Source organism: Chrysochloris asiatica, unplaced genomic scaffold (assembly GCF_000296735.1).
Source record: "Chrysochloris asiatica unplaced genomic scaffold, ChrAsi1.0 scaffold00008, whole genome shotgun sequence".
NCBI lineage: Eukaryota > Metazoa > Chordata > Mammalia > Afrosoricida > Chrysochloridae > Chrysochloris > Chrysochloris asiatica.
Window position 1 is genome coordinate 9,673,057 of NW_006408526.1, and position 24,639 is coordinate 9,697,695.

Consider the following 24,639-nt stretch of genomic DNA (forward strand, 5'->3'; position numbering starts at 1 on the left):
TTCCAATTTTCCCAGATTCATACTTTGTACATTCCATGTTCCTATTTTCAATGAATGTTTACAGCTGTTTCTCTTCATTTTGAGTTGTGCCCCATCAGCAAATGAAGGTCCTGCAGGCTTTTCTCCCACAGGCTTTACTCCATTCGTGTCATCACGGTCAACTCTACTTTGAGGAGGCATCTCATCCCCAGTCACATTTTGAGTGCCTTTCAACCTGAGGGGCTCATTTTCTGGCACTATATCTGATAGTGTTTCTCTACTATTTATAAGGTTTTCAGTGACTAAATATTCAGAAGTAGTTCATCACTCCTTCTTCCTAGTCTGTCTTTGTCTTCAAGCTCCTCTGAAACCTGACCCCAATGGGTGACCCTGCTGGTATTCAAAATACCAGTGGCATAGCTTTCAGAATCACAGCAACTCACAAGCCACCACAGTATGACAAACTGACAGACAAGTGGTGGCCGGTTTTTAAGTAAAATTATCCTCTGACATATGATGATGTTGTTAAGACTCATAGTGACCCTATATAGAGTTTCTGTGGTGTAGCTGGTGGGTTTGAATTGCTGAACTTGTGGTTCGCAGTCCAGTGCTGATCCTACAGAGCCACACCAGCTTGATTAGTAAAGAATGCTTACCTTGAGCATCGAGCTCTTTTGAAGAACTAAACTGACAACTGCAATTCTAAGGGTCAGGTAGTGAGTTTGTTAGTACGGGAGGAACAGTTCAGAAAAGGAGGGTGAAAATGGATGTACAAGATGAAGAATGTATTCAGTGTCACAGAATTATACGTGTAGAAATTGTTGAATTGGTGTATGTTTTACTGTGTATGTTTTCAACTACAGTTTTTTTTAAATGGGCTGTGATTAAGGACCTAAGAGAATGATTTTTTAAATTAAAATTTATGAACTTTGTTGTTGTTGTTAAGTGCCATCGAGTCAGTTCTGGCCCATAGTGACTGTATCGGGTTTCCAAGGAGTGACTGGTTAGCTTTAACTGCTGACCTTGCGGTTCAAACCAACTTTGCAGTCCAGCGCATTAACCCACAGTGCCATTGGCATTCTGATTTGGCTATACCTCAGCTTGTGCAGAAGTGAAGTACTATTATATTTTTCCTTTGTATTATGTACATTGCTAATATATGTCTTTGGAGCCCAGGTAGCGTAGTGGATTACAAGCTAGGCTGCTAACCACAAGGTCAGCAGTTCAAATCTACCAGTCGCTCCATGGAGAAAGGTAAGGCTTTCTGTTCCAGTAAAGATTTACAACCTCGGAAACCCTATAAAAGGTCACTGTGAGTTGGAACCGACTTGATGGCACTTAACAACAGCAATATAGATCTTTGTTTATTGGGTGTTTCTCCCTCAAATTGTGTGTTATAAGTGATTTTTTATTATTCATTTGTTTTCTTTTTCATTCAAGTAAAAGATGCACTGTTGGAAAATATTATTTTGCATATATTTTTTAGGGATTTCAATTAATTTTCACCTGGTAAGTATGAGATTATAATATGCGACACACAAGTTTCTTTGCCAAGCAATGAAAACTCACATTACTCTTCAGTTTAATATTATTTCTTATAGGCAGTTAGAATTATTGTTTGTTTAAATATTGTATGTTTTATTACTAAAAATTACTTCATCTTCCTTCTCCCCTGCAGTTATTTGAAAGTGACACTTTGTCTCTATTTTTAAATTCCTTTAATTTCTCACTATCTTGAACTACAGTTGTGTTTCAAACTTAAACATGATTGTATCGTTAAAAAATTATAACTACCTAAGTCTGAAATCCATTCCAATAAAAAGGAACTGAATCTGAAAGGCATATGTTCCAGCTCAGTCTCTTTCTCCTGTGCCCTCAGTTACTTTTAATACTACAATTTAGGGTTCTTTGTTAACAAAAGTTGTTACCATTAGGATTATTTGTTCGCTACTTAAAAGTGTTCCAACAGAACAATATGGCCTCCCGTAACTGTTGACCCATGGCACATGGCCATTAATTGATGAGGTGGCAGACTCACTTTGAACCAAGGTGTTCTATGTGTTTTATGAGGCAGAATTGCCCATGTAAACAGATCCTTCAATAGTGGTTGACGTAAACTGTTTCTTCTTTGTTGAGGTTGTAGTTAAGTGCTGTTGAATCGGTTCCAACCCATAGTGACCCAAGGAGTGGCTGGTGAGCTTGAGCCACCAACCTTGTGGTTCAAACCAACTTTGTAGTCCAGTGCATTAACCCAGAGCGCCACACCAGGATTCTGTTTCTTTAGAAAGTGCCAATTCTATAGTTAATGAAAAATAACAACATTATTTTCCAATTCTAAATTCTACAGTAGTAGAGAAGTTTACTAACTTTTACCTCTAGTTCCTTCTCTTTCTACAGGATTTTACTATAGTGCCAGCTACATAACAGCATAAAAGGAACTCAGTAAATAACTGTTAAAGGAGTAAGGAAAGAATCATATTAGTCATTGCTAAAAATGCTTGTTATTATTAGGCACCATCGAGTTGGTTTTGACTCATAGAGACACTGTGCACAACAGAATGAAACACTGCCTGGTCCTGCACTATCCTCATAATTGTTATGTTTGATCCCATGTTTGCTGCCACTGTGCTGATCCATATCATTGGGGCTCTTCCTATTGTTCTCTGACCCTCCACTTTATCATGATGTCCGTCTCCAGGGATTGGTCTCTACTGACCACATAGCCAAAGTATGTGAAACAAAGTTTCACCCTCCTCAATTCTACGGAACATTCTGGCTGTGCTTCTTCCAAGACAGATTTGTTAGCTATTTGATAGTTCTTGGTACTTTCAATATTCTTCACCAACCCCAGAATTCAAATGCATAAATTCTTCTATGGTCTTTATTCACTGTCCACTCTTCACATTCCTATGAGATGACTGAAAATATCACAGCTTGTGTTAGGCATACTAAAATTCATTATTTTGGGACCGATCATTGAATTCGGAGTCCTGGTGTTGCATGGTGAATTAATGTGCCTGACTGCAAAGCTGTTTGAACTACAAAGACGGTGGTTCAAGCTCACCAGCTGCTTCTTGGAAACCTTATACAGGGTCCCTATGGGTCAGAATTGAATTGACGGCACTTAACATTAACTACAACATCATTAAATTCATGGAGTTCTGATGTGGTACTGTAGGATAAAACACTGGACTACAAGGTCTGTTTGAACTGCAAGTTCGGAGGTTCAAACTCATCATCTGCTCTTCAGCAACCCTATACAAGGTCACTATGAATCAGAACCGATTTGACAACACTTAACAATGACAATCATTGAATTCAGGAGGGGAAACTTCTGCTTGGTGGTCATATTTCGTTAGTTCAATTTGATTCAAAGTAGCACAGGGTTTATTTTCTGTGATCCTGGCAAATGCTGTATTTATGCCTAAGGTTGGGGCTATTGTGGAATAGTATAAAATATTACTAATGGTAATTTGCTATCAGAAGGTTTCCTGATTATAGTAAGGAGAATACAACTCTTAGATCAAAAAATAACCTATCATTTCTAATTGGCAAACTTCATTAAACTCATAAAACTTGGTGTTTTTTTCAGTTTTTCAATCATGCCGAGTTTGTCCTTTTGCTCCTGTCTGATTCCCCTCTTCCGACCCCCAAATCAGGAGCTTTGCTTGAAGTTTCTTCGGCCTAAAGGATTCTTTTAACCATTCTTTGTATGATTGGTCTCCTTATTCTGAAAAATTAACCTAAATGTCATGTCTCTTGAGAACTATTCCATTTACCTATCTAAAGTAGGTTCTTCTGGCTTACTAGCTCACACTAATTTCTTTTCTTTATAGTATCTTATAACAATAATTCTTAGTTTACTTGGTTTTTATTAGTTTACATCACTAGATGATAAATAATTGTATGACCCAGGCTTGTTTAACCTACTGTTATATGCCCACCTAATAAATTATTCCATCAAAATATTAGATAACTGTTTTTAAAAGTGCTCTGCTTATATTTGAAGTTGACATATGGTCAAGTATTCATTCAGCCATTATTAATTAAGCATCTACCTGCGGCAAACTTTTGTGATGGTGGTGGTGTTAGGTGCTGTTGAGTTGGTTTTGACTCATAGTGACCCTATGCACAACAGAATGAAACACTGCCCAGTCCTGTGCCAGCATCAGAATTTTTGTTACATTTGAGCCTGTCTGTTACTGCTACCACTATGCCAATCCATCCCTTAGTGATCTTCTTCTTTTTCATTGACCCTGTACTTTACCAAGCATGATGTCCTTCTACAGGGACTGATCCCTCCTTCTCCTGATAACATGTCAGAAGTATGAGAGACAAAGTCATGCCATCTTGGCTTCTAAGGAGCCTCTGGGTGTTCTTTCAACACAAATTTGTTTGTTCTTCTGGCAGTCCATGGTACTTTTAATATTCTTCTCCAACACCACTACTCAACTGTATCAGTTCTTCCTTATTTATTGTCCTATTTTCACATGCATATGAGGCTTCTACCAAATGCCTGGCTTGGGTAGGGTGCACCTTAGTCATCAAAGTAACATCTTTGCTCTTGAACACTTTAAAGAGGCTTTGCACAGCAGATTTGCCTAATGCAATACATCTTTTGATTTCTTGACTACTGCTTCCAAGAGTGTTGATAGTGGATCCAAGCAAAATGAAGTCTTTGAAAACTTCAATCTTTTTCTCCATTTATCATGATGTTATCTATTGGTCCACTGATGAGGATGTTTGTTTTCTTTATACTGAAGTGCAACCCATACTGAAGGCCATAATCTTTAATTTTCATCAGTACTTATTTTAAGTCCTCTTCTCTTTCAGCAAGCAAGAATGTATTGTCTGCATATTGTAGGTAGTTTTTGAGTCTTCCTCCAATCCTGACACCATGTGCTTCTTCATATATTCCAGTTTATGGGATTATTTGTTCAACATACAGTTTGAATAAGTATGGTGAAAGAATACAACCCTGATGCACCACTTTCCTGATTTTAAACCATTCAGTGTCCCCTTGTTCTGTTCAAATGACTGCTTGTTGTTTTATGTATAGGTTCCTCATAAACACAATTAAATGTTCTTGAGTACCCATTCTTTGCAGTGTTATCCATAGTTTGTCATGATCTGCACAGTTGAAATCCTTTGCATAGTCAGTAAAGCACAGGTGAACATCTTTCTGATTATCTCTGCTTTCAGCCAAGGTCCATCTTATATCAGCAGTGATATCCCTCATTCTACGTCCATGTTGAAACCGACTTGAACCTTTGGCAAGCCCCTGCTGATGTACTGTTAACAGCTGTTTTTTTTTTTATCTTTAGCAAAATTCTACTTGCATGTGACATTAATGATACTATCTGATGATTTTCACATTACATTGGGTCACCTCTCTTTAGAATGGGTACAAATATGAATCTGTTCCAATCATTTGACCAGGTAGCTGTCAAATTTCTTGGTATAGATGAGTGAGTGCCTCCAGTGCTACATCAGTTTGTTGAAAGACTTCAATTTATATTCCATCAATTCACAGAGCTTTGTTCTTTGCCAATGCCTTCAGTGCACCTTGGACTTCTTCCTTCAGTATCATTGGTTATTGATCATATGCTACCTCTTGAAAAAGCCATTTCTTTTTAGTACAGTGACTTGATGTATTCCTTCCGTCTTTTTTATGCTTTCTACATTGTTCAATATTTTGCCCGGTTTTTTTTTTGTTTTTTTTTTTGGTTTTTGTTAAGTACTGTCATGTTGGTTCCGACTAATACCAACCTTGAATTGGTTTTTCCAAGAAGTGGTTGGTGGATTTGAATCACCAACCTTGTACTTAGCAGTCTAGTGCTTATCCTATAGTGCCACACCAGGATTCCATTTTGTCCATAGAATCCTTCAGTATTTCAAGTTGAGGCTTGAATTTTGTCTTCAGTTCTTTCAGTTTGAGAAATACTGATCATGTTACTCTTAACTTTTGGTTTTCTAACTCCAGCTCTTTGCACATTCTATTATAGTCTTTTCAAGCTGCTGTTTGAACTTTTTTTTTCAGATCTCTTACCTCCTCATTTTTTCCATTTGCTTAAGCATCTCTACTGGAGAGCAAGGTTCCGAGTGCCTTTTGACATCCATTTTGGTCTTTTCCATCTTTCTTGCCTTCTTAATGACCTTTTGTGTTCTTCCTATATGATGCTCTTGATGTCATCCCACAACTCTTCTGGTCTTCAGTCATTAATGTCTAATGTATCACATATGTTCTTGAGATGATCTCTAAATGGGATATGTTCAAGGTCATATTTAGACTCTCATGGACTTGTTTTACTTTTCTTCAGGTTCAGCCTAAACTTGCATATGAGCAATTGATTGTCTGTTCCACAATCTGTCCCTCACCTTGTTTTGACTGATGAGATAGAGCTTTTCCATTGTATCTTAGGCTGGGTTCTCTAGAGAAACAAAACAGTGATATATACACAAATATAAAGAGACATCTATATTAAGGAAATGGCTCATGATTAGAGAAATAGGAGAGTCCCAAGTGCACGACTGGTGAACCAAGATCATTGGGTGGCTCAGGAAGGCAGAGAACCTGAGTTGAGGCACAGAGCAGGACCTTGGCACTGGAGCACGGGCAAGAGCAGGGTGACAGTCAACTAAGGCCTGGACAGGCACACTGCAGAACTGGCGACACAGAGGACACGAGCCAGGGTGACAGGAGCAGGGTGCAGGGCCCTTGGGTGGGTGTCCGGTTTTCCAGGCATACTCAACGGGCAGGCCCAGCAGGCAAACACACAATAGAGCAGTCCACTGGCTCAGATTCAAAGAACTGGAGGTTTTAGAATAACCCAGATGCGAGATCCAGACCCAGCAGGGAAGAGAGACAGTCTTTCCTGCATGTTCATTATTTTGGGAGCAGGCCATACCCCCAAAGAAAACATCCATTCCATTGATTGGCTGACCATAGCCAATCATCATAGTGTTAACTATAATCATCATAGAGTCAATTTGGATAATAGTAATTTGGATAATAGTTGTATTAACTGGTATTCCTTGTAGGTATATAGATATCATCCTTTCAAAGACAGCACTGTTCTTCAAGATGGATCTTGAAATGCTCTTTTTGATGATAAATGCAATGCCATTGCTATTCAATTTGTCATTCCTTGCATAGAAAACAATGTGATTGTCAGATTCAGAATAGCCAATGCCAGTCTGCTTCACCTCATTAATGCCAGGGATATCAATCTTTATGTGTTCCATTTCATTTTTGACAACTACCATTTTTTGTAGATTCATAGTTGGTATATTCCATGTTCTGATTACTTATGGATGTTTACATCTATTTCTCCTAATTTTGAGTTGTGCCTCATCAGAAAATAAAAGTCCCGAAAGCTTTACGCCATGCACATCATCATAGTCAACCCGACTTTGAGGAGGCAGCTCTTAGTATTTTCAGTGCCTTTCATCCTGAAGAGCTCGTTCTTCCAGCACTAAATCTGACACCATTCGGGTACTATTCATAATATTTTCATCTACTGGCACTATATCTGACTGTGTTCCACTTTGTCAGGTTTCAATGGCTAAACATTCAGAAGTAGTTTGCCTGCTTTTCCTATTCTGTCTAGTCTGAAACCTTAACTGAAAACTGCCCATTATGGGTGACCCTGCTGATATTTAAAATACCGCTGGCATACTTTCCAATGTCACAGTAACACACAAGCCACCACAGTGCAACAAACTGACAAACGAGTGGTGGAAGCTTTGTGTTAGGCCCAGGAATTCCAGAAATTAAATTTCAGTCTCCTTCTACTCCATGAATTTAGGATCTAATGGCAGAAGGATAACCCAATGTAATTATTTTCTTCAACAAACCTACTACATACTTCCTATGTTCTAAGTATTTTGCTGTTTGCTGAAACAGATACTATTTTACTTACGGCACATATAATCCAATAAGCAATGCATAAAACTAATGACATAATTACAATTTTATGATATAAATACTATGATAAACTTACACTTAGAGTTTCATGGGAGGGGGAAGCTTGTATTATGTGTGGGTGTTGAGAGTGAGAATGCATTAAAATAAAAAGAAGAATTACCAAAATTATTATTATTATCTGGTGTATAATTGTCTTTGTTGTTGTTAGATGCCTTCTGGTATGGTCCTGGGGGTTAATTCACTGGACTACATCATTGGTTTGAAATGCAAGGTCAGCAGTTCAAGCTTACCAGCCACTCCTGGGAAACCCTATTCAGGGTCGCCATGGGTTGGAACCAACTGGAAGGCACTTAACAACAACATGTGCCTTCTAGTCAGTTCTGACTGATAGCAAAAGAACAAATCCCTACCAAGTCCTGCGCCATCATCATAGTTGCTGCTATGTTTGAGTCCATTGTTGCAGCCCCTCTGTCAATCCAACTGGCTGAGGAGCTTCCTCTTTTTTGCTGACCTTCCCTTTTATTAAGCACGATGTCCTTTTCCTGGGATTGTTCCTTCTTGATAACATATGCAAACTGTGAGATGAAGTCTCACTATCCTCACTCCAAGGAAGCATTCTGGCTGAACTTTTTCCAAAACAGATTTGTTCTTTCTTCTGGCATTCCACAATATAGTCAGTATTCTTCACCAGTCTACCATATTCACTGTCCAGCTTTCTCTTACATTGTTGTTGTTGTTATGTGCCGTGGAGTCAGTTCTGACTCATAGCAACCCTATACAGAGTTTCTTAGGCTGTAAATCTTTACGGGAGCAGAAAGCCTCATCTTTCTCTTACACTGTTGTTGTTGTTAGGTGCCATCAAGTTGTTACCGACTCATAGCAACGTTATACACAGCAGAATGAAACACTGCCCAATCTTGGGCCAAACTCACTACTATTGCCACACTTGAGTCCATTGATGCTGCCACTTGACCAGTACATCTTGTTGGGGGTCTTCCTCTTTTTCTCTGACCCTCCACCTCACCAAACATGATATCCTTCTTCAGTGACTGGTCCCTCCTGACAATATGTCTGAAGTATGAGAGACGAAGTTTGGCCATCCTGGCCTCCAAGGATCACTTAACTTGGGTCAGGAGAACACCCCCTTTTTTTTTCATTTGTTATTATGGTTTGGATGAACATTTATATAGAAAGTTAGTTTTCTGTTTAACAACTGATACCCATTTTGTTTTGTGACATGGACTGCAATCCCCACAATGTAATAGCACTCTTCCCACTTTCCCTCTGTGCTTCCCATTTTCATCACTCTTCTTTTCTGCCCCTTCTTGACCTCTGAAATTTGTCCCTGGGCAAATACTGTCCTTTTGGTATGGTATTGTTGATTTTTCTAAGGCTTGCCTTTTTCCCTAGTGTTATTGTTCACCTTACAAGCCTGTCTGTTGTTTGACTGAAAGTTGATACACGGGGGGATGAGTTCAGTTCCAGACTTAAAGTGTGTCTGAGGGCCATAAGTTCTAGGGGTTCCACCAGTAAATGATCTTTTTATTTATTTATTTTATGATTCTGAGTTTTATTCCACATTTTTCTCCTACTCTATTTAATACCTCCTGTTGTGATCCCTTTCAGAGTGGTCAACAGTGGTAACTGGCCCCATCTAGTTCTTCTGGTCTCAGTCACAGAACCTGGGGTTCATCGGTCCATTATTCCTTTGGACTAATTGTTTCCTTGAGTCTTTGGTTTTCTTCACTCTTATTTGCTACTGAAGGAGAGATACCATTAGTTGTACCTTGGATGACTACTCACAAACCTTTAAGACTCCAGTCGCTACACCAAAGTAAGATGTAGAACATTTTCTTTGAGGACTGTTATGCCAGCTGATCTTTATGTCCTCCAACAGGTGAAACATTGAAACCGCCAACTTTTCAGTTAGCACCTAAGCAATTAACAACTGTGTTACCAGAGCTCCTTCTGGTTATAATTGTTAATTGCTGTCAAGTCAGTTTCCACTTATAGTGACATGGTGTTCAAGACTCTGTCTGGTCCTATGCATTCTTCACAGTTGTTGCTCTGTGGGAGCCTGTGGTTGCAGCCACTGTGTCAGTCCATCTCAGTGAGGTCTTCCTCTTTTCCACTGACCCTCTGCTTTACCAAGCATGATGTCCTTCTCCAGGAACTGGTCCTCCTAATAACATGCCCATTGTACATGAGGCAAAGTGTCCCCATCTTCACTTCTAAGGAACATCCTGAATGTATTTATTCAGAGGCAGATTTGTTCTTTCTTCTGGCAGACCACGATACAATCTTCACCAACACCATAATTCAAAACTATCAATTCTTTGTTCTTCCTTATTTATTGTCCAGTTTTTGTATATATGGGACAATTGTTTATGATGGTGTTGATGGTTGTGTGCTGTGGAGTCGGTTGCAACTCATAGAGACACTGTTATAGGGTTTCCGAGGCTTTAAATCTTTATAGGAGCAGAAAGCCTCATCTGTCTCCTGCAGAACCGCTGGTAGTTCAAACTGCTGATCGTGAGATTAGCAGCCCGACTCATAACCACTATGCTACCAGAGCTCCTTAGTGTTTATAATAGTCTCCTATTACTCTTTTAATATTTTAAAATTAAATACACAGCTTGCGTTTTATTTCTAGTGGACAGTTCTGCAAGTATGCTCTATAAATAGGGTTTAGAGGCAGCAATCAGGTTGAAAGAAGGAAATTAAGGTGCATTTGCATTGTATTCATGTATTACTTAATATTGAGAAAGCATGTTCAATATAAAAATTTGGGGGGGATTCTTGAGGAGACTTCTTTGAGAAGTAAACTGTCTTCCCAACCTGTGGTACCACCATTACCTGCTGTATCGTTTAAGCTGAACCATCAGCTCTATAGTCCTACCTCCCAGAAGCATAGGTCCCTAAATTGGCTTTGTTTAGATTAGAATAATGCTCTAGGGACCGGAGTCTTCTGAAAGACGGTGTCTAATAGTCTAACGCAATCCAAATCTCAAAGAGTTTTTGCAGCCACCCCTAGCATCACCCATTCTAAGACAGGTTCCCTTGAAGGTTTCTCTGCCAGTGAGTTACAGGTATATTTTTTTCATTTTTCTCATGAGCACAGATAATTATCATATCACAGGCACACAGATACATACACACATATTTTTCAAGGACAAATAAACTTTTGAGACAGTACAGTTTAAAGTATAGAACATAAATCCAAATGCCTAAGGATAATCTGAAAAAAGCAGGTGTAAGAAAACTAGGGGATTGTAGGGACTATGGCAGTATTTGTAGGCAAGTGTGACCAAGAGTGCAGGGATGCTAAATCTCCAAATTTTCCAAAACAATTTGGAAATCAGGGTTTTTATGAAAACTGTCCAAATTTCTAGTTTAGTTCAAACCTATAGAACAATCAATTTTAAACTTTTGATCCAAAAAAAAAAAAAAAAGAGAGAGAGAACTATTCAGTATTTCCCCAACTGCACCCTAATTTGCAAGGCTGCTTCTTTTACCAAGAAAATAGGATGGTAGTGGTGGTTATATGCCGTGGAGTTGGTTCCTACTCAGAGCGACCCTATACAGGGTTTCCAAGGCTATAAATCTTTACGGGAACAGAAAGCCTCATCTTTCTCCTGCAGAACACCTGGTAGTTTCGAACTGCTGACCTTAAGATAATAGCATAGCTTCTGAAAATAACTTCTCCTCAGTATAGGTTGAGGGTGGGCCTGCCAGAAATTAGAATGGGACCCACTGCAGAGCCTTCCACTAGTTGCAAAAATACCTGGATAAAGTTTGAAATGATTACTTACAAAGATGTTAAATTCTTAACCAAGGGCCTTTTGTTATCTAAACTTTTTTGTTTCTAAATAAGTAAAATTCTGAAATAATGAAAGTATCGTTAGAGAATGAAGGTATGTTTTGAAACTATTTCCTGTGTTGAGGCATGTAAAATGTATTGTCTATTTCTGTTATGTACTTTACATTTTAAATACAGAGCCTTTGAAGAAAAACGAAAAGAGCAAGAAGAAAGAGAGCACCAAATCAGAGAACAGATACTTCAGCAAAGAAAACAGAAGTTTGAAGAAGTCACTGAACGATTCCAACGTGCCCATATTCCTCCTTCACACCGTAGGAGAACAGGTACCTTAACTTCTTGAACAATGTTGTTGTTGTTACGTGCCGTCGAGTCGGTTCCGACCCATAGCGACCCTGTACAGGGTTTCCGAGGGTGTAAATCTTTACGGGAGTAGAAAGTCTCATCTTTCTCCCGCGGAGCGGCTGGTAGTTTCGAACCGCTGACCTTTAGGTTCGCAGCTCAATTCGTAACCACTACGCAACAATATGAGGACAAAAATGAAAGTCACACGTGTGATGTGATTAGATATACAATGACAAATGAAGAAGCAGTAGAAACTCAAACTAAAAAGTTTTGTGTGCCTTTTGAGTACAAGGAATTTAACCAAATGAAAAACGTAATTTGAGTTAGGTTTTAATTCAGGAAATATTTTGCCACTTCTGTTAGTGTATTTTGAAACTGGTTTTGTCTTTTTAAAAATTTTATTTCATAAACAGTTTAATTTTTTAAAAATAAACATTTGAATTCATTTAGTAATAGCATCATACTCATTTTTACTTTTATTCACAATTTTATTTAAATTCATATTTGAGATACTGACAAGGCAAACAAAAAGTCCAGGTGTGGTGCTGCAGGTTAATGCACTGGATGGCCAAGTCAGTTTGAAATGCAAGTTCCGCAGTTCAAGCTCACTAGTCACTCCTCGAAAACCCTATATAGGGTCACCATGGGTCATAACGGCACTTAACAACAATAACTAAGTGGTATAATCTAGAATCTGGAATTTATGATTATTTAAATATGTTAACTGATTCATGAGCTTCATACCTTTTTTTGTTTGTTTGTTTAATAACTTAACTAAGACAACAAAAAACTGTCAGAGCTTCATACAGCAAAAGGTACCTTTAGCATACAATAAACATGTACTATGTTGTACTTAGCAAATTGAATTGGACTGTACTCTTAAAGCTTCCACAGCCTAGTTTGGATACGAAAGAAATATCAATAATAAATGCAACTAAATATACGATGGATGTTATAGTAATAGAATGTGTAAATACTGTGAGAACACAAACTAAAGAGTACTAAACTGCATAAAGAGATCCAGGAAGTCATTACTGAGAACATGAATCTTGAAGGATGAGCATTTCTCAAGCTGAGGGAACTGAAGAAAAAATTCAAGCCTCAACTTGTGGTATTAAAGGATGCTATGGGTTAAATATTGAATGATGAAGAAAGCGTCAAAGAAGATGAAAGGAAGACACAGAGTCACTATTTAAAAAAAAGAAAAGAAATGGTTGAAGTTCAGCCATTTCAAGAGGCAGCATGTAATCAAAAGCCAGTGATCATGAAGGATGAAGTCCAAGGTGTGTTGAAGTCATTGGCGAAGAACAACACAACAGGAATAGATGGAATATAAATTGAAATCTTTCAACAAATTGATGCAGCACTGGAGAAACTCATTCATCTATGCCAAAAAGTTTGAAAGACAACTATCTGGCCAACTGACTGGAGAAGATCCATATTTGTGCCCATTTCAAAGAGAGGTGACCCAACGGAATGCAGAAATCATCTGACAGTATCATTGATATCCCATACGAGTAAAGTTTTACTAAAGATAATACAAAAAATGGTTGCAACCATACATTGACAGAGAACTTTCAGAGGTTCAAAATGGTTTTAGAAGAGGATGTAGAATGAGGGATATCATTGCTGACATCAGATGGATCGTGGCTGAAAGCATAGAATACCAGAAATAAAGCATTTACCTATGCTTTATTGACTATTCAAAGTATGGATCATGACAACATTGCAAAGTATGAGTATTCCGGAACCATTCATTGTGCTAATGAGGAACCTGTATATAGACCCAGAGGCACTTGTTTGAACAAAACAAGGCAACACTGAATGGCTTAAAATTATAAAAGGTGTGTGCCAGGGTTGTATTCTTTCACCATATTTAATCAATATATATGCTAAGCAGATAATTTGAGAAGCTGGATTATATGAAGAAAAAATGTGGCATCGGGATTGGATGAAGACTCATTAACAACCCACAGTATAAAGATGATACAATCTTGCTTGCTGAAAGCAAAGAGGACTTAAAATACTTACTGATGAAGATCAAAGACCATAGCCTTAGCTATGGGTTGCACCTCAGCGTAAAGAAAGCAAAAACACTCACCATTGGACCAATAAACAACATTCTTATCAACGGAGAAAAGATTGAAGTTGTCAAAGACTTCATTTTGCTTGAATCAGCCATCAACATTCACAGAAGCAGCAGTCAAGAAATCAAACGACATATTGTATTAGGCAAATCTGTTGCACAAGACCTCTTTAAAGTATTGAAGAGCAAAGTTGTCATTTTGAGGAATAAAGTACACCTGACCCAAGCCATGGTATTTTCAATAACTTCATATGCATGTGAAAGTTGAATAGTGAATAAGGAAGACCGTAGAAGAATTGATGCATTTGGGTTATGGTGATGGAAGAGACTACTGAAATTATCATGGACTGCCAAAAGAACAAACACATCTGTGTTGGATGAAACACAGCCAGAGTGCTCCTTGGAAGCCAGGATGGCCATACTTCATCTCTCCATACGTCAGACATATTATCAGAGAGACCAATCCCTGGAGAAGGATATCATGTTTGGTAAAGTAGAGGGTCAGAGAAAAAGAGGAAGCCCCTACGAGATGGATTGGCACAGTGGTAGCAGCAGTGGGCTCAGACTTAACAATGATTGTGAGGTTGGTTCAGGACAGGAAAGTTTCATTCTGCTATGCATAGGATCACTGTGAGTCAGTACTGACTCGATGATAGCTAGCAACAACAGTGTTATAAAAAGCAAGACTAAGCTTATGAAAGACAACTATTTGTCTATTAAGTTTATTACTGAACTATTATTCCCACATAAAGGGGGTTAAGACAAAAGATCACCAGGTATGCACAATAGCTGACTCTTTCCTTTGCTCCAAAGAAGGGCAATGGATTGGGGTTTTTAATGAGGTCAGAAAATTGTTGGAATGAGAATATTAGAGTAAAAGAACTAAAAGAATTGGAGCTAATGGACCAGATAAGCCTAGTAGTTAGTCAAAAGGGCCAGAAGGAGAGGAGAGATAATAACCTCCCAGTCAACAGTAACCAGACTAAAACCCAAACTTGTTGGTGTCCAGTCTATTCCAATTCATAGTGATCCTATAGAACAGCACCGAACTGCCACTTAGAGGTTCCAAAGCTATCAGCACTTTTTATATAAGCACTTTAACCACTGTCCCATGAGGGCTTCTTCTAGTACATGTAGTAAGAGCACACAAAAATGTAGGATCAAATGGCATGGGCCTCATGGGCCAAAATGAGGATTAAAGTAATTCTTTTAATGTACTTAAAAATAATGTCTAGCGGGGAGGGGGAAGGGTAGAGTATGGGCTTCTAGGATATGCCCTTTGGTCGGAAGACGTTGCATGGAGGGGATTGGAACCATGGCAATGTAATGATATACAATGGAATAAATATGGAACTGAGGTTCTCTCATGTAAACTATCATCTAATTCACAATAAAACATTAAAATATAATATAATAATAATAATGTCTATAACATATGAGGAGGTTTCAAAAAGTTTGTGGAAATGTGGAATTAAAAGATAATGGGGGGAAAAAATAAGATAATGGAATTTTCCCCCAAAGATGCCCCTAGTAGTAGATGTTCAGCAAATGTTTGTGTCTTTAAATCTTTCCCTTTCCTTCATAGGAATCTTTTAAAAATTTGTCACAAATCAATGAAATTATGAGATCAACGTATGTTGTTGTTAAGTGCCGTCAAGTCGGTTCCGATCCATAGCAACCCTGAACAGGGTTTCCGAAGCTGTTAATCTTTTCAGGAGCAGAAAGCCTCATCTTTCAGTTTCGAACTGCTGACCTTGCAGTTCGCACCCCGATTCGTAAACACTACACTCCTTGTGATAGAGGTGTTTATATACCAGAATGAAGAACTGTCGTAGATAACTGGTGCTGCTATAACAGAAATGCCACAAGTATTTTTGCCTTAACAAACCAAAATTTATTCCGCCACAGTTTAGGAAGTGTAAAGTTTGAATTCAGCATGCTCTAGGTGAAGGCATTCTCGATTTGTGAGCTCTGGGGAAAGGTCCTTGTCTCCTTTCAGCATCTGTAGATCCAGCATTCCTTGGAGCTCTCCATGTGTCTTGGCATCAGTCTTCCCTGGATCTAGGAGCATCACAGTGCAGGGACCAAGGAGTTCATCCAGAAGATGAACCAGATCTTCTTTCTTGGAGGTTCTTTTTCTTCTCACTTCTGTCTCCTTTTATCTTTGTAACATAAAAGACGTTGCAGGCCATGCCCATAGGAAACGCCTTTACATTACATCACGATTGTGATGAGATTAAGGGTGCTTGGTGCAGCCCAACCTCACTCCTCTTAGTGATTTATAACATCATATCTCATCATAGGGCATCATCACATAACTGCCACTTTCTATTGTTACATATCTGCCAGACCTGAGAAATCATGATTCAGCCAAATTAACACATATTTGTGGGGGACATAATTTAATCTATTGATGAGATCCTAAAATATTTCTTAAAATTTCTTTATTCTACATGTATATTTTTTAAATGGTGATGAGAATTTTAAGGTAGCCAGTTTGGGGGCTAGAATTTAATTTCTAAATTTAAAATAGGTACATTATTTTTTAAAATCTATTTTTTTACAAATAAAATTTATATTAATTTATTACTGACCAATTAAATTATAGGTTCAATATAAAGATGCCATTGAGGATAAGTTCATTCTGTAATATTTTCCTTTTCCTCTTTGTTATCCCTTAGTTTTTAAAAGAACAGTTCCTCCATTAGACGAGGCCCTAAAACAAATTCAGGGATCCAGCTTAAAATCAGAATTAAATCTTCCCACGTCCCACAGACCAACAATTGACTGGAGGTAAGTAATTTACGATAGTGTGTATTATTAGTAGTATGTAATCATTACATAGCTTTCTATTTGCTGAGCACCTTTTCGTTAGGTGCTCCTCATCTGTTGTCGAGTTTACAATTATATTTTCACAGTTTAAATTAAGATATAATAGAATGTGAATTGCTCCACGAGTAAGGCAAAATTCAAATTTATTGTCTTGAAGTGTTTGGTATGGCAAATGCTGCCTCCATTGAATACTTTTTTAATAGATATTATTATCAGAAATACTACTTTAAAAATATTGACACTAGTTATTACTCATCCTTACTAAGAAGAGAAAGTTGTGTTGAAATGCAGCAATGAATGTTTGGGTACAAGGAGAAACTTTAGGGGAGAAAGGAGGTGTTCCTTCTTAAAAATCTTTCCTGAATGTCATGAAAAGGCAGTCTCATAGTTCCTCCTGGCTTAAGCGAATCATCTAGAAGCAGCAGCATAGACCAGCTAACCTTTGGGCACCTTCTGAAGTCCTGTATTTGCTTATTCTAAATACATATCAAAGCTACTATGTGGTGTGGTGCTGTAGGATAAGCACTAAACTATTGATTGCAAGACCAGTGGTTCAAACTCACCAGCTGCTCTTAGGAAACCCTCTAGATAAAAAATGCTCAGGGCAGTTCTTCCAACCAATTGTTCCATTCCCACAAGCAGGCTTCCCTTGGCCTGTTTAATCATGCAAAGCTCTTTTAGAACTGCTGATAAATGCCACAGGACACACCACTCCACCATATGCCTCGACCAGAAGGCATTCAGCTCTAGCCCTGTGGGTCAACAAACCTAGCTCCCCCAGTTAAGCATCTGGAGATACCCTACTCTGCAAGCAAGCTTCCCTCCCAAATCACTCAGCTTTACTTGCTTCATGGGCTGGGAAGCCCACCTCTCTGTCTTATGTCCTGGTTCTTGGTACTACTGCTGCTATTCCTCTACCACTCCTCTGGTGTCACAGTTTTCTGTCCCTGTGTCGAGGAGGTTCAGTGTACAAGGATCTTAGTGTCCAAAGGACCTGCTCCACTCCTGGCTCTTCTTCTTGGATGGTAGTGAGATCCTCCTCCTGCTTCTGAAATAGCTCCTTTTGTACCCATGTTAGAGTTTCGAGTTTTTGACAGTTGCAGTGAACTCAGTTCATATCCACAGCTAAATCGTGTCATTCTACCAGAGTCTTCTCCCACTTTCTCTTACTCATACGCAGCAGGGCAAAAACGTTGTTTGGTAGGGTTACAGACTATGGCTAGAAAAGACGTTAAATAATTCACTATGCTGCAGAAGGGTATTGAACAGCTTGGAACAATTTGAGTGGTAGGGTAGCAATGAGGATAATACGAAAAACAAGGGAAATTAAGTCAGAAATGAATAGTCAAGAGGAACCTAATTTTGCCATTTTTAAGTCAGTTAGTTAATCATTAGTAAAAGTAGTGTATTCCAGAGCCAGATTATCAGTGGGTTACAGAACAAAGTTGGGGCAGTGATGGCAACATCATTTGAGACTATTTGGTGGAAAATGTTGGAAAAGGAAGAAGACAGAGGGAATTTTAGGTCCAGGAAGAATTTAGGACAATTTTTTTTAGACATCCAAACCATTTAGAATAGCAGTAATATATATATATTTTTGTATATCTGTTTTTTCACCCTCAGTTTTCTTTTTCTGTTACCAATTGTTTTCCTTATTTTGGTATTTTCAATAATAAAATGCTTTTGTATTATGAGTGAAAAACATTGTCATTTTTGTTTTTCAAGAATGTGAATCACATAGTATTAGGAGAGAGAGTATCAGAGTAATTTTGACTCAGTAGCAAAGAAACTCATATAATTATTATAGAAAATCTGTAATAAGATCATTAGAATAGAAATATCATTTTTGTTTTATAAGAAATGGTATTCATTCTGCATGTTATTATAATATAATTATTGTGATTATGACTTTGTATAGGCACATATATACACATAAATATAAATGTTATATATTTAGAAAATATATTTATACAGGTTGTATAAAGAACACTATCATTTACTTACTAAAAATTGGTCTCTCTACAGACAACTAACAGTATCACATAATACGAGAGAGTTTCAAAAACTTTGTAAAAAATTCCATTATCTTTCAATTCCACCTTTCTACAACCTTTTTGAAAGGAGCTCTGGTAGCGTAGTGGTTACGAATCGGGCTGCGAACCTTAAGGTCAGTGGTTCGAAATTACCAGCTGCTCCGCGGGAGAAAGATGAGGCTTTCTACTCCCGTAAAGATTTACACCCTCGGAAACCCTGTACAGGGTCGCTATGGGTCGGAACTGACTCGATGGCACTTAACAACAACAACAACAACAACCTTTTTGAAGCTCCCTAGTATATGTGAAAGAGTTTTATAAACTATTAAATGCTATGCAAATAGGAGCTGTAGGAATATTAAGTATAATGTGTTAGATTGGTGGGATGACTTATGTGTGTTAGTTCTTGCAAATATAATTAAGCTACTACAAACAGTGATAAGCTATTATCACATTACAAATGCATTTTCAGTGGAATAGTAATATGACATGTTAAGGGATAAAGTAATGCCAAGAAACAATGAGTTTTCAAGGAAATGGCTGTATTCTCAGGAAAGATTGCTCCAATGTGGAAAATATTAGTGGTACATAAAAATAATTTAAGATAGTGATAATATAGCAGTCTAAAGGAGGAAATACTAAATAAAAAAGTGGAGCACCTTCAATGTTTAAGTCTCAAGAAAAATCAGAGAATATTTCCTTATGAGACTAGAAATTACTCGAGGAAATAGTGAAATTATAAGAATATTAATAAAGGACTAATAGTAAAAACATAAGGAACAATTACCTTTCTATCACAACCCAACCCTTATCACAAAGATAATATACTTGACCCTTCTGGTAGTAGTAGGATAAAAGAGGCTATATTCTATCTCATATTAGATTTTTAGACTCTAAAATTATATTGTTAGGTATCTATCTCCAATATCCATATATTTGTGGTCAGTTGATCCTGAGCCACATGCTACCCTGGCCAGAGCTGGGCAGTCGTCTATTTGACCTTTACTTGCCCTTTGTACTGGTGCTTTAAATCAGATTTTCCTGTCAATTATATATTTGTGACTAACAAACTTTATGACCAGTGAAAATATTCTAAGTGTAATGAAAGAGAAACAGGGAACCTGAATAAACTATGTGCATTTCTCAGTCCATGTGAGAGGACACTAGTTGGTCAGAGGAGAATCATGTATGGACCTTCCATACAGAAAATGACATGAATTAAAAGTTTAAAGGCAGCCCAATAAACCAAAAACAAACAAACATCTTAATAAGGCTGTCTCTCTACCTGCCTGTCCAAATGCTTTTCCACCTGTGCAGATCCATTCCTGCCTGTCCAGCTGTCTCCACACCTGGTCCCTACTTCCCTGATCAGTTATCTCCTTTACGGGCCCCTTTGCTATCCCACCATTCCCAAATTCTTCCTAGCTACCCAACTGTTTCTCCCACCCGCCAGCAACATACCCTGCCTAACCGTCCATCTATCCCCTCTACTCTTCCAAAGACCTTTCTACCAGCACCACTGCTGTCCTACCCAGTCAAATATCTCCCTCACCCTCCAGCCCCAGTCACTTCCAGCTTTTCTAGCAGTTTTCCTCGTCTCCCAGCCCCAATTCCTTCTGGCCCACCAGACCACCTCCCTCCTCCTCCATCTCGAAGTTCTCCAGTCGTTCCTGATCTTGATTCACAAAACAAGTTATTTTACAAAACTTTCAGACCCAAGTATTTCCTTCCTGCCCAGTGTTCTACCCCAGCCACTCTAATGCCTGCCCTTGTTCGTCGTTCCCTTCCAGCTCGACTGGTTCTTTCCCCAACCCCTTTGGAAGCTCTCCCGGGTTTGAAGCCATCCTGTTTATCCAGTCACCCCCCTCATCAGCCGGTCCCCACTCTTTCTTATATCACTCCGTGGCATGAGCATCCTTCTGCTAGCTTGGATCCCTTTCAGTCGGTCCAGCAAGCTATTCCACAAGCCACAACATTTTCAAACCTACCCCAGGCCCTTGCAGATCACCCACCTGTCTCAGTCCCCTCCCATCCACCTCACTGCCATTTTCCCTCTTCTTCCACATCCACATCTTCTTCACCATCTATACTGCTTTCTAATTCATCATCCATTCTTTCATCTCCCTCATCTTCCTCTTCAACCTCTCCATCCTTACCTCCTTCATCTGTCCCTCTTCTTTCCTCTCCTGTACGTTCTTCCTCTCCACTTTTGCCTCCAACTTATTTAGATTTTCCCTCTCCAATTTCTCCTGTTTCTTCTCCCTTTATGATTTCTTCTTCTTTTCCTCCCATGCTTCACTCTCCCTCTATTTCTACCTCCCCACCTTCTTTTATTCCTACCCATCCCTTCAATCCTCCTCACTGGGGGAAGAAAGTAGAGAAGAGAAGAGAAGAAAGTCAAGTAGAGAAGAAAGGAATAGAGAAGAAAAAGTTGAGAGACGACAACTTTAAAGGTAAATAAATTGAGTTTATTAGATATTTTGTAGATTTAGCAATAATTTTGTTGGGAAGGGTGACTGACTTAATATGTAAGAGTAGTAAAGTGTCAAAGGAAGAGAGGGAAACATACTCTAAATGCTCAGGAGCTTCTGTTCAATACTTCCTTGTTCTCTGTGGTCTCCGTGTGATCACAAAGGCTAGTCAGGACTCTAGCAGTTATTGACTATCACTATCCAAGTCTGTCCACATAAAGACATAGATGGGTATTGGAGATAGGTACCTGTCACATGTGACCATGTGTCACCTTCAAAACATTTTTTGATCCTTCTTGAATTGGGAATAAGGTCCCTTGGGATTTACACTGCTGGTCCTACTGCAGCAGTCAGCTAGCTATATGATGAACCTCATCACTACCCCACCCTCAAAAAATGCTTTCTTTGTTCTTTGGTTTTTATTTTGAAACTTATGTGTATGGATATACACTGAAATTTGATTATGTGTCCAGACACTACAAAATTCTAACAGATAATGATGTCATGCACTGATAAATGGTGGATGATACTTGGACACATAAAAAGTAGACTCTATATTAAATGTGGACTCCTGGTGTGACACTGTAGGATAAGCACTGGACCACAGGGTCACTCCAAATCACAAGGCTGGCAGTTCAGACTCACCAGCTACTCCTCGAAAACCCTATATAGGCACTTAACAACATATTAAATGTGGTGCTGTGGATTAATGTGCTGGACTAAAAGTTGGTTTGAATCATAGGGTCTGTGGTTCAAGCCCACCAGCCGTTCCTTGGAAACCCTATACACAGTTGCTATGGGTCGGAACTGACTTGACGGCGCTTAGCAACAACAACAATTCAGTAACTTGAAAACCATGATTATATTCCTGAAACTGAAAACAAATGTGCACACTCTCCTGCACAGATAAGATCAAAGTTTCCAAACCTAGTTAAATAGGATAGAAAATCTTGTCTCCCATTAAAAGCAATTTGCATAATTTTCTTTGCTTGAAACTTTAACCAGTTTAGGATTATAGGAATATTTGACAGCCATGTCATCAACTCAGTATTAAGAGTGATACAGCATATTATTATCTAGCTAGAAATTCTCCTAAGGAACTGAATATTACATATGTCTTCAGTAATAGCTTCTACCACCCCCACCCCCAAACGATAGGAGATTCAGGTTTAATAATCAAGGCCATGAATAATGGGGCATTCCTACATAAAAGTAGAGTTCTTTGTTCACACTGGAGTCCCACATTTTTTCCTACTATTGACTGCATTAAATTCCCATCCTAATGTATCTATATACTTCTCCAATATCCTTATATGTAATTATCTGGGCACACATATTATACATGTACCATTTCTGTACTTATATGTAAAGAAGTCAATGGTATTTAAAAGTACTAAATCTATTTTATTTCTGGTTTACAGAGCTATAGATTCTGCTTTACATTCAGCGTTGCCAAACAATGATCACAAGCATCAGACACATCTCTTTTCCAAAATCAGTTGTGATAAAGAAATAAAGGACAAGAGCAGGACAAACTTGGCTGCTAACAAAGATGTATTCCAGCTTGAACTGGAGGAAACGCAGAAGCTCCTAGATGATCAGCATTTAAGCAGTTTGCAAGTATGAAACTAAAAATGTTTATTAATGTTTTAATCTCTAATAATAATTCTTTCTCATTTTTGTAGTTTTCTTCACTAAAGAAACATATGTTATTAATTGAGACAATAAAAAAGTGTGAATGAATCAGCACATATTCATCATGGATCCTAGGGAAATAATATCTTTTCCTTTATCTTTCATCCATTTTTCCTTTGTTTCCTTATGTTTTTTCTCTATCAGAAAAAAATTTTTCATTTTTATTTTCTATTCAGAAAAAAATAAGCTTTATGAATGTCATTTTCTGAAAAATCAAATCTACTTAAAAGTATAAGGTAACAGAAACACTTACTCAAAACTGGATTATAGGAAAAGCTGGAAATTATAATAAAGGTAAATATTAGGTTCTTTTTGGAGATATGACACAATTAGCTAGAGATAGTGCTTCATGTCTACCCATACTAGGTCATTTACTTTGCTATTTTCCAGTTGATTGTCCTACATGCACATGCATTTTATTTTTCATAAATAAATGCACACATTTATGAGACTCTTTAGGCCAGTATCGAGATTAAATTTAGAGCCTTGGTCCAATTCATAGAATGCTAAGTAGTAGTGACAAGGCTAAGAAAAGATTTCTGCTGACAGTAATGAAGCACCTTCCTAATCTAAACAGTTATAAACAGTATAGGGTGTGACCTTGAAAAGAGGCAAACTGGTGAGGCTTTCTACCTGGAGGTACTTTCTGGACACAAAAAAAATCCACAAATAATTCAACTGCCAATCAAGAACAACATAAAAAAAATAATACCCTCTTAAAGGAAACTACGAAATCCAAACACACAAGACAAAATATTCACATATCCAACATGCAGTCAAAACTTAGCAGACAGGTAAATAAGCAAGAAAATACGACCTATAATTAGGAGACAAAATAGTCAATAAAATCAGACACAGAAATGACAAAGATGGTAGAATTAACAGACAAAGAACTTAAAATTTTTTATGAATATTTTTAAAGAATTAAAGGAAAAATTAACATAATGAAGAAAAAAATTTGTAATAGTACAGTCACTGAAAAAGAAAAGATCAATGGGCTTGAAGAAAGAACAATGTTTTGAAATTTCTAAAAACTATAAATCCACAGATTTAAGAAGTTCAGTAAACTCCCAGCAAGTATAATATACATACATACAAACAGAAAATAACAAAGATTCCTCAAAATCAAATTAAGCTAGAGAAAAAAACGGCATATTACATCCAGATAAAAATGTTTTTGTTGCTAAATGTTGTCGAGTAGGTTCTGACTCATAGCAACCCTGTGTAGGGTTTCCAAGAAGCAACTGGTAGACTTGAACTGCTGACCTTGCAGTATAAACTGAACTTGCAGTGCAGCTTTATATCACAGCACCACTCCAGGACTCAAGAAGATATAAAATTCCTAAATATATACGAACCCATTAACAGAGCTTAAAAACGCATGACAAAACTTTGAGGAAAAATAGACAAATCTACAATAATAGCTCAGATATTTCACATTAATTCATAGATTT

General features: G+C 38.0%; 1 protein-coding gene across 1 annotated transcript in view; it reads left to right on the forward strand.

Moving 5' to 3' along the window:
- KIAA1377 (KIAA1377 ortholog) overlaps positions 1-24,639 on the forward strand; it is a 99,115-nt gene that overhangs the window by 26,516 nt on the left and 47,960 nt on the right. The window contains exons 3-5 of the mRNA XM_006833949.1: positions 11,904-12,049; positions 16,836-16,947; positions 22,912-23,110. Of these exons, the coding sequence (XP_006834012.1) occupies positions 11,904-12,049; positions 16,836-16,947; positions 22,912-23,110 (457 nt within the window). The remainder of the gene's footprint in view (positions 1-11,903; positions 12,050-16,835; positions 16,948-22,911; positions 23,111-24,639) is intronic.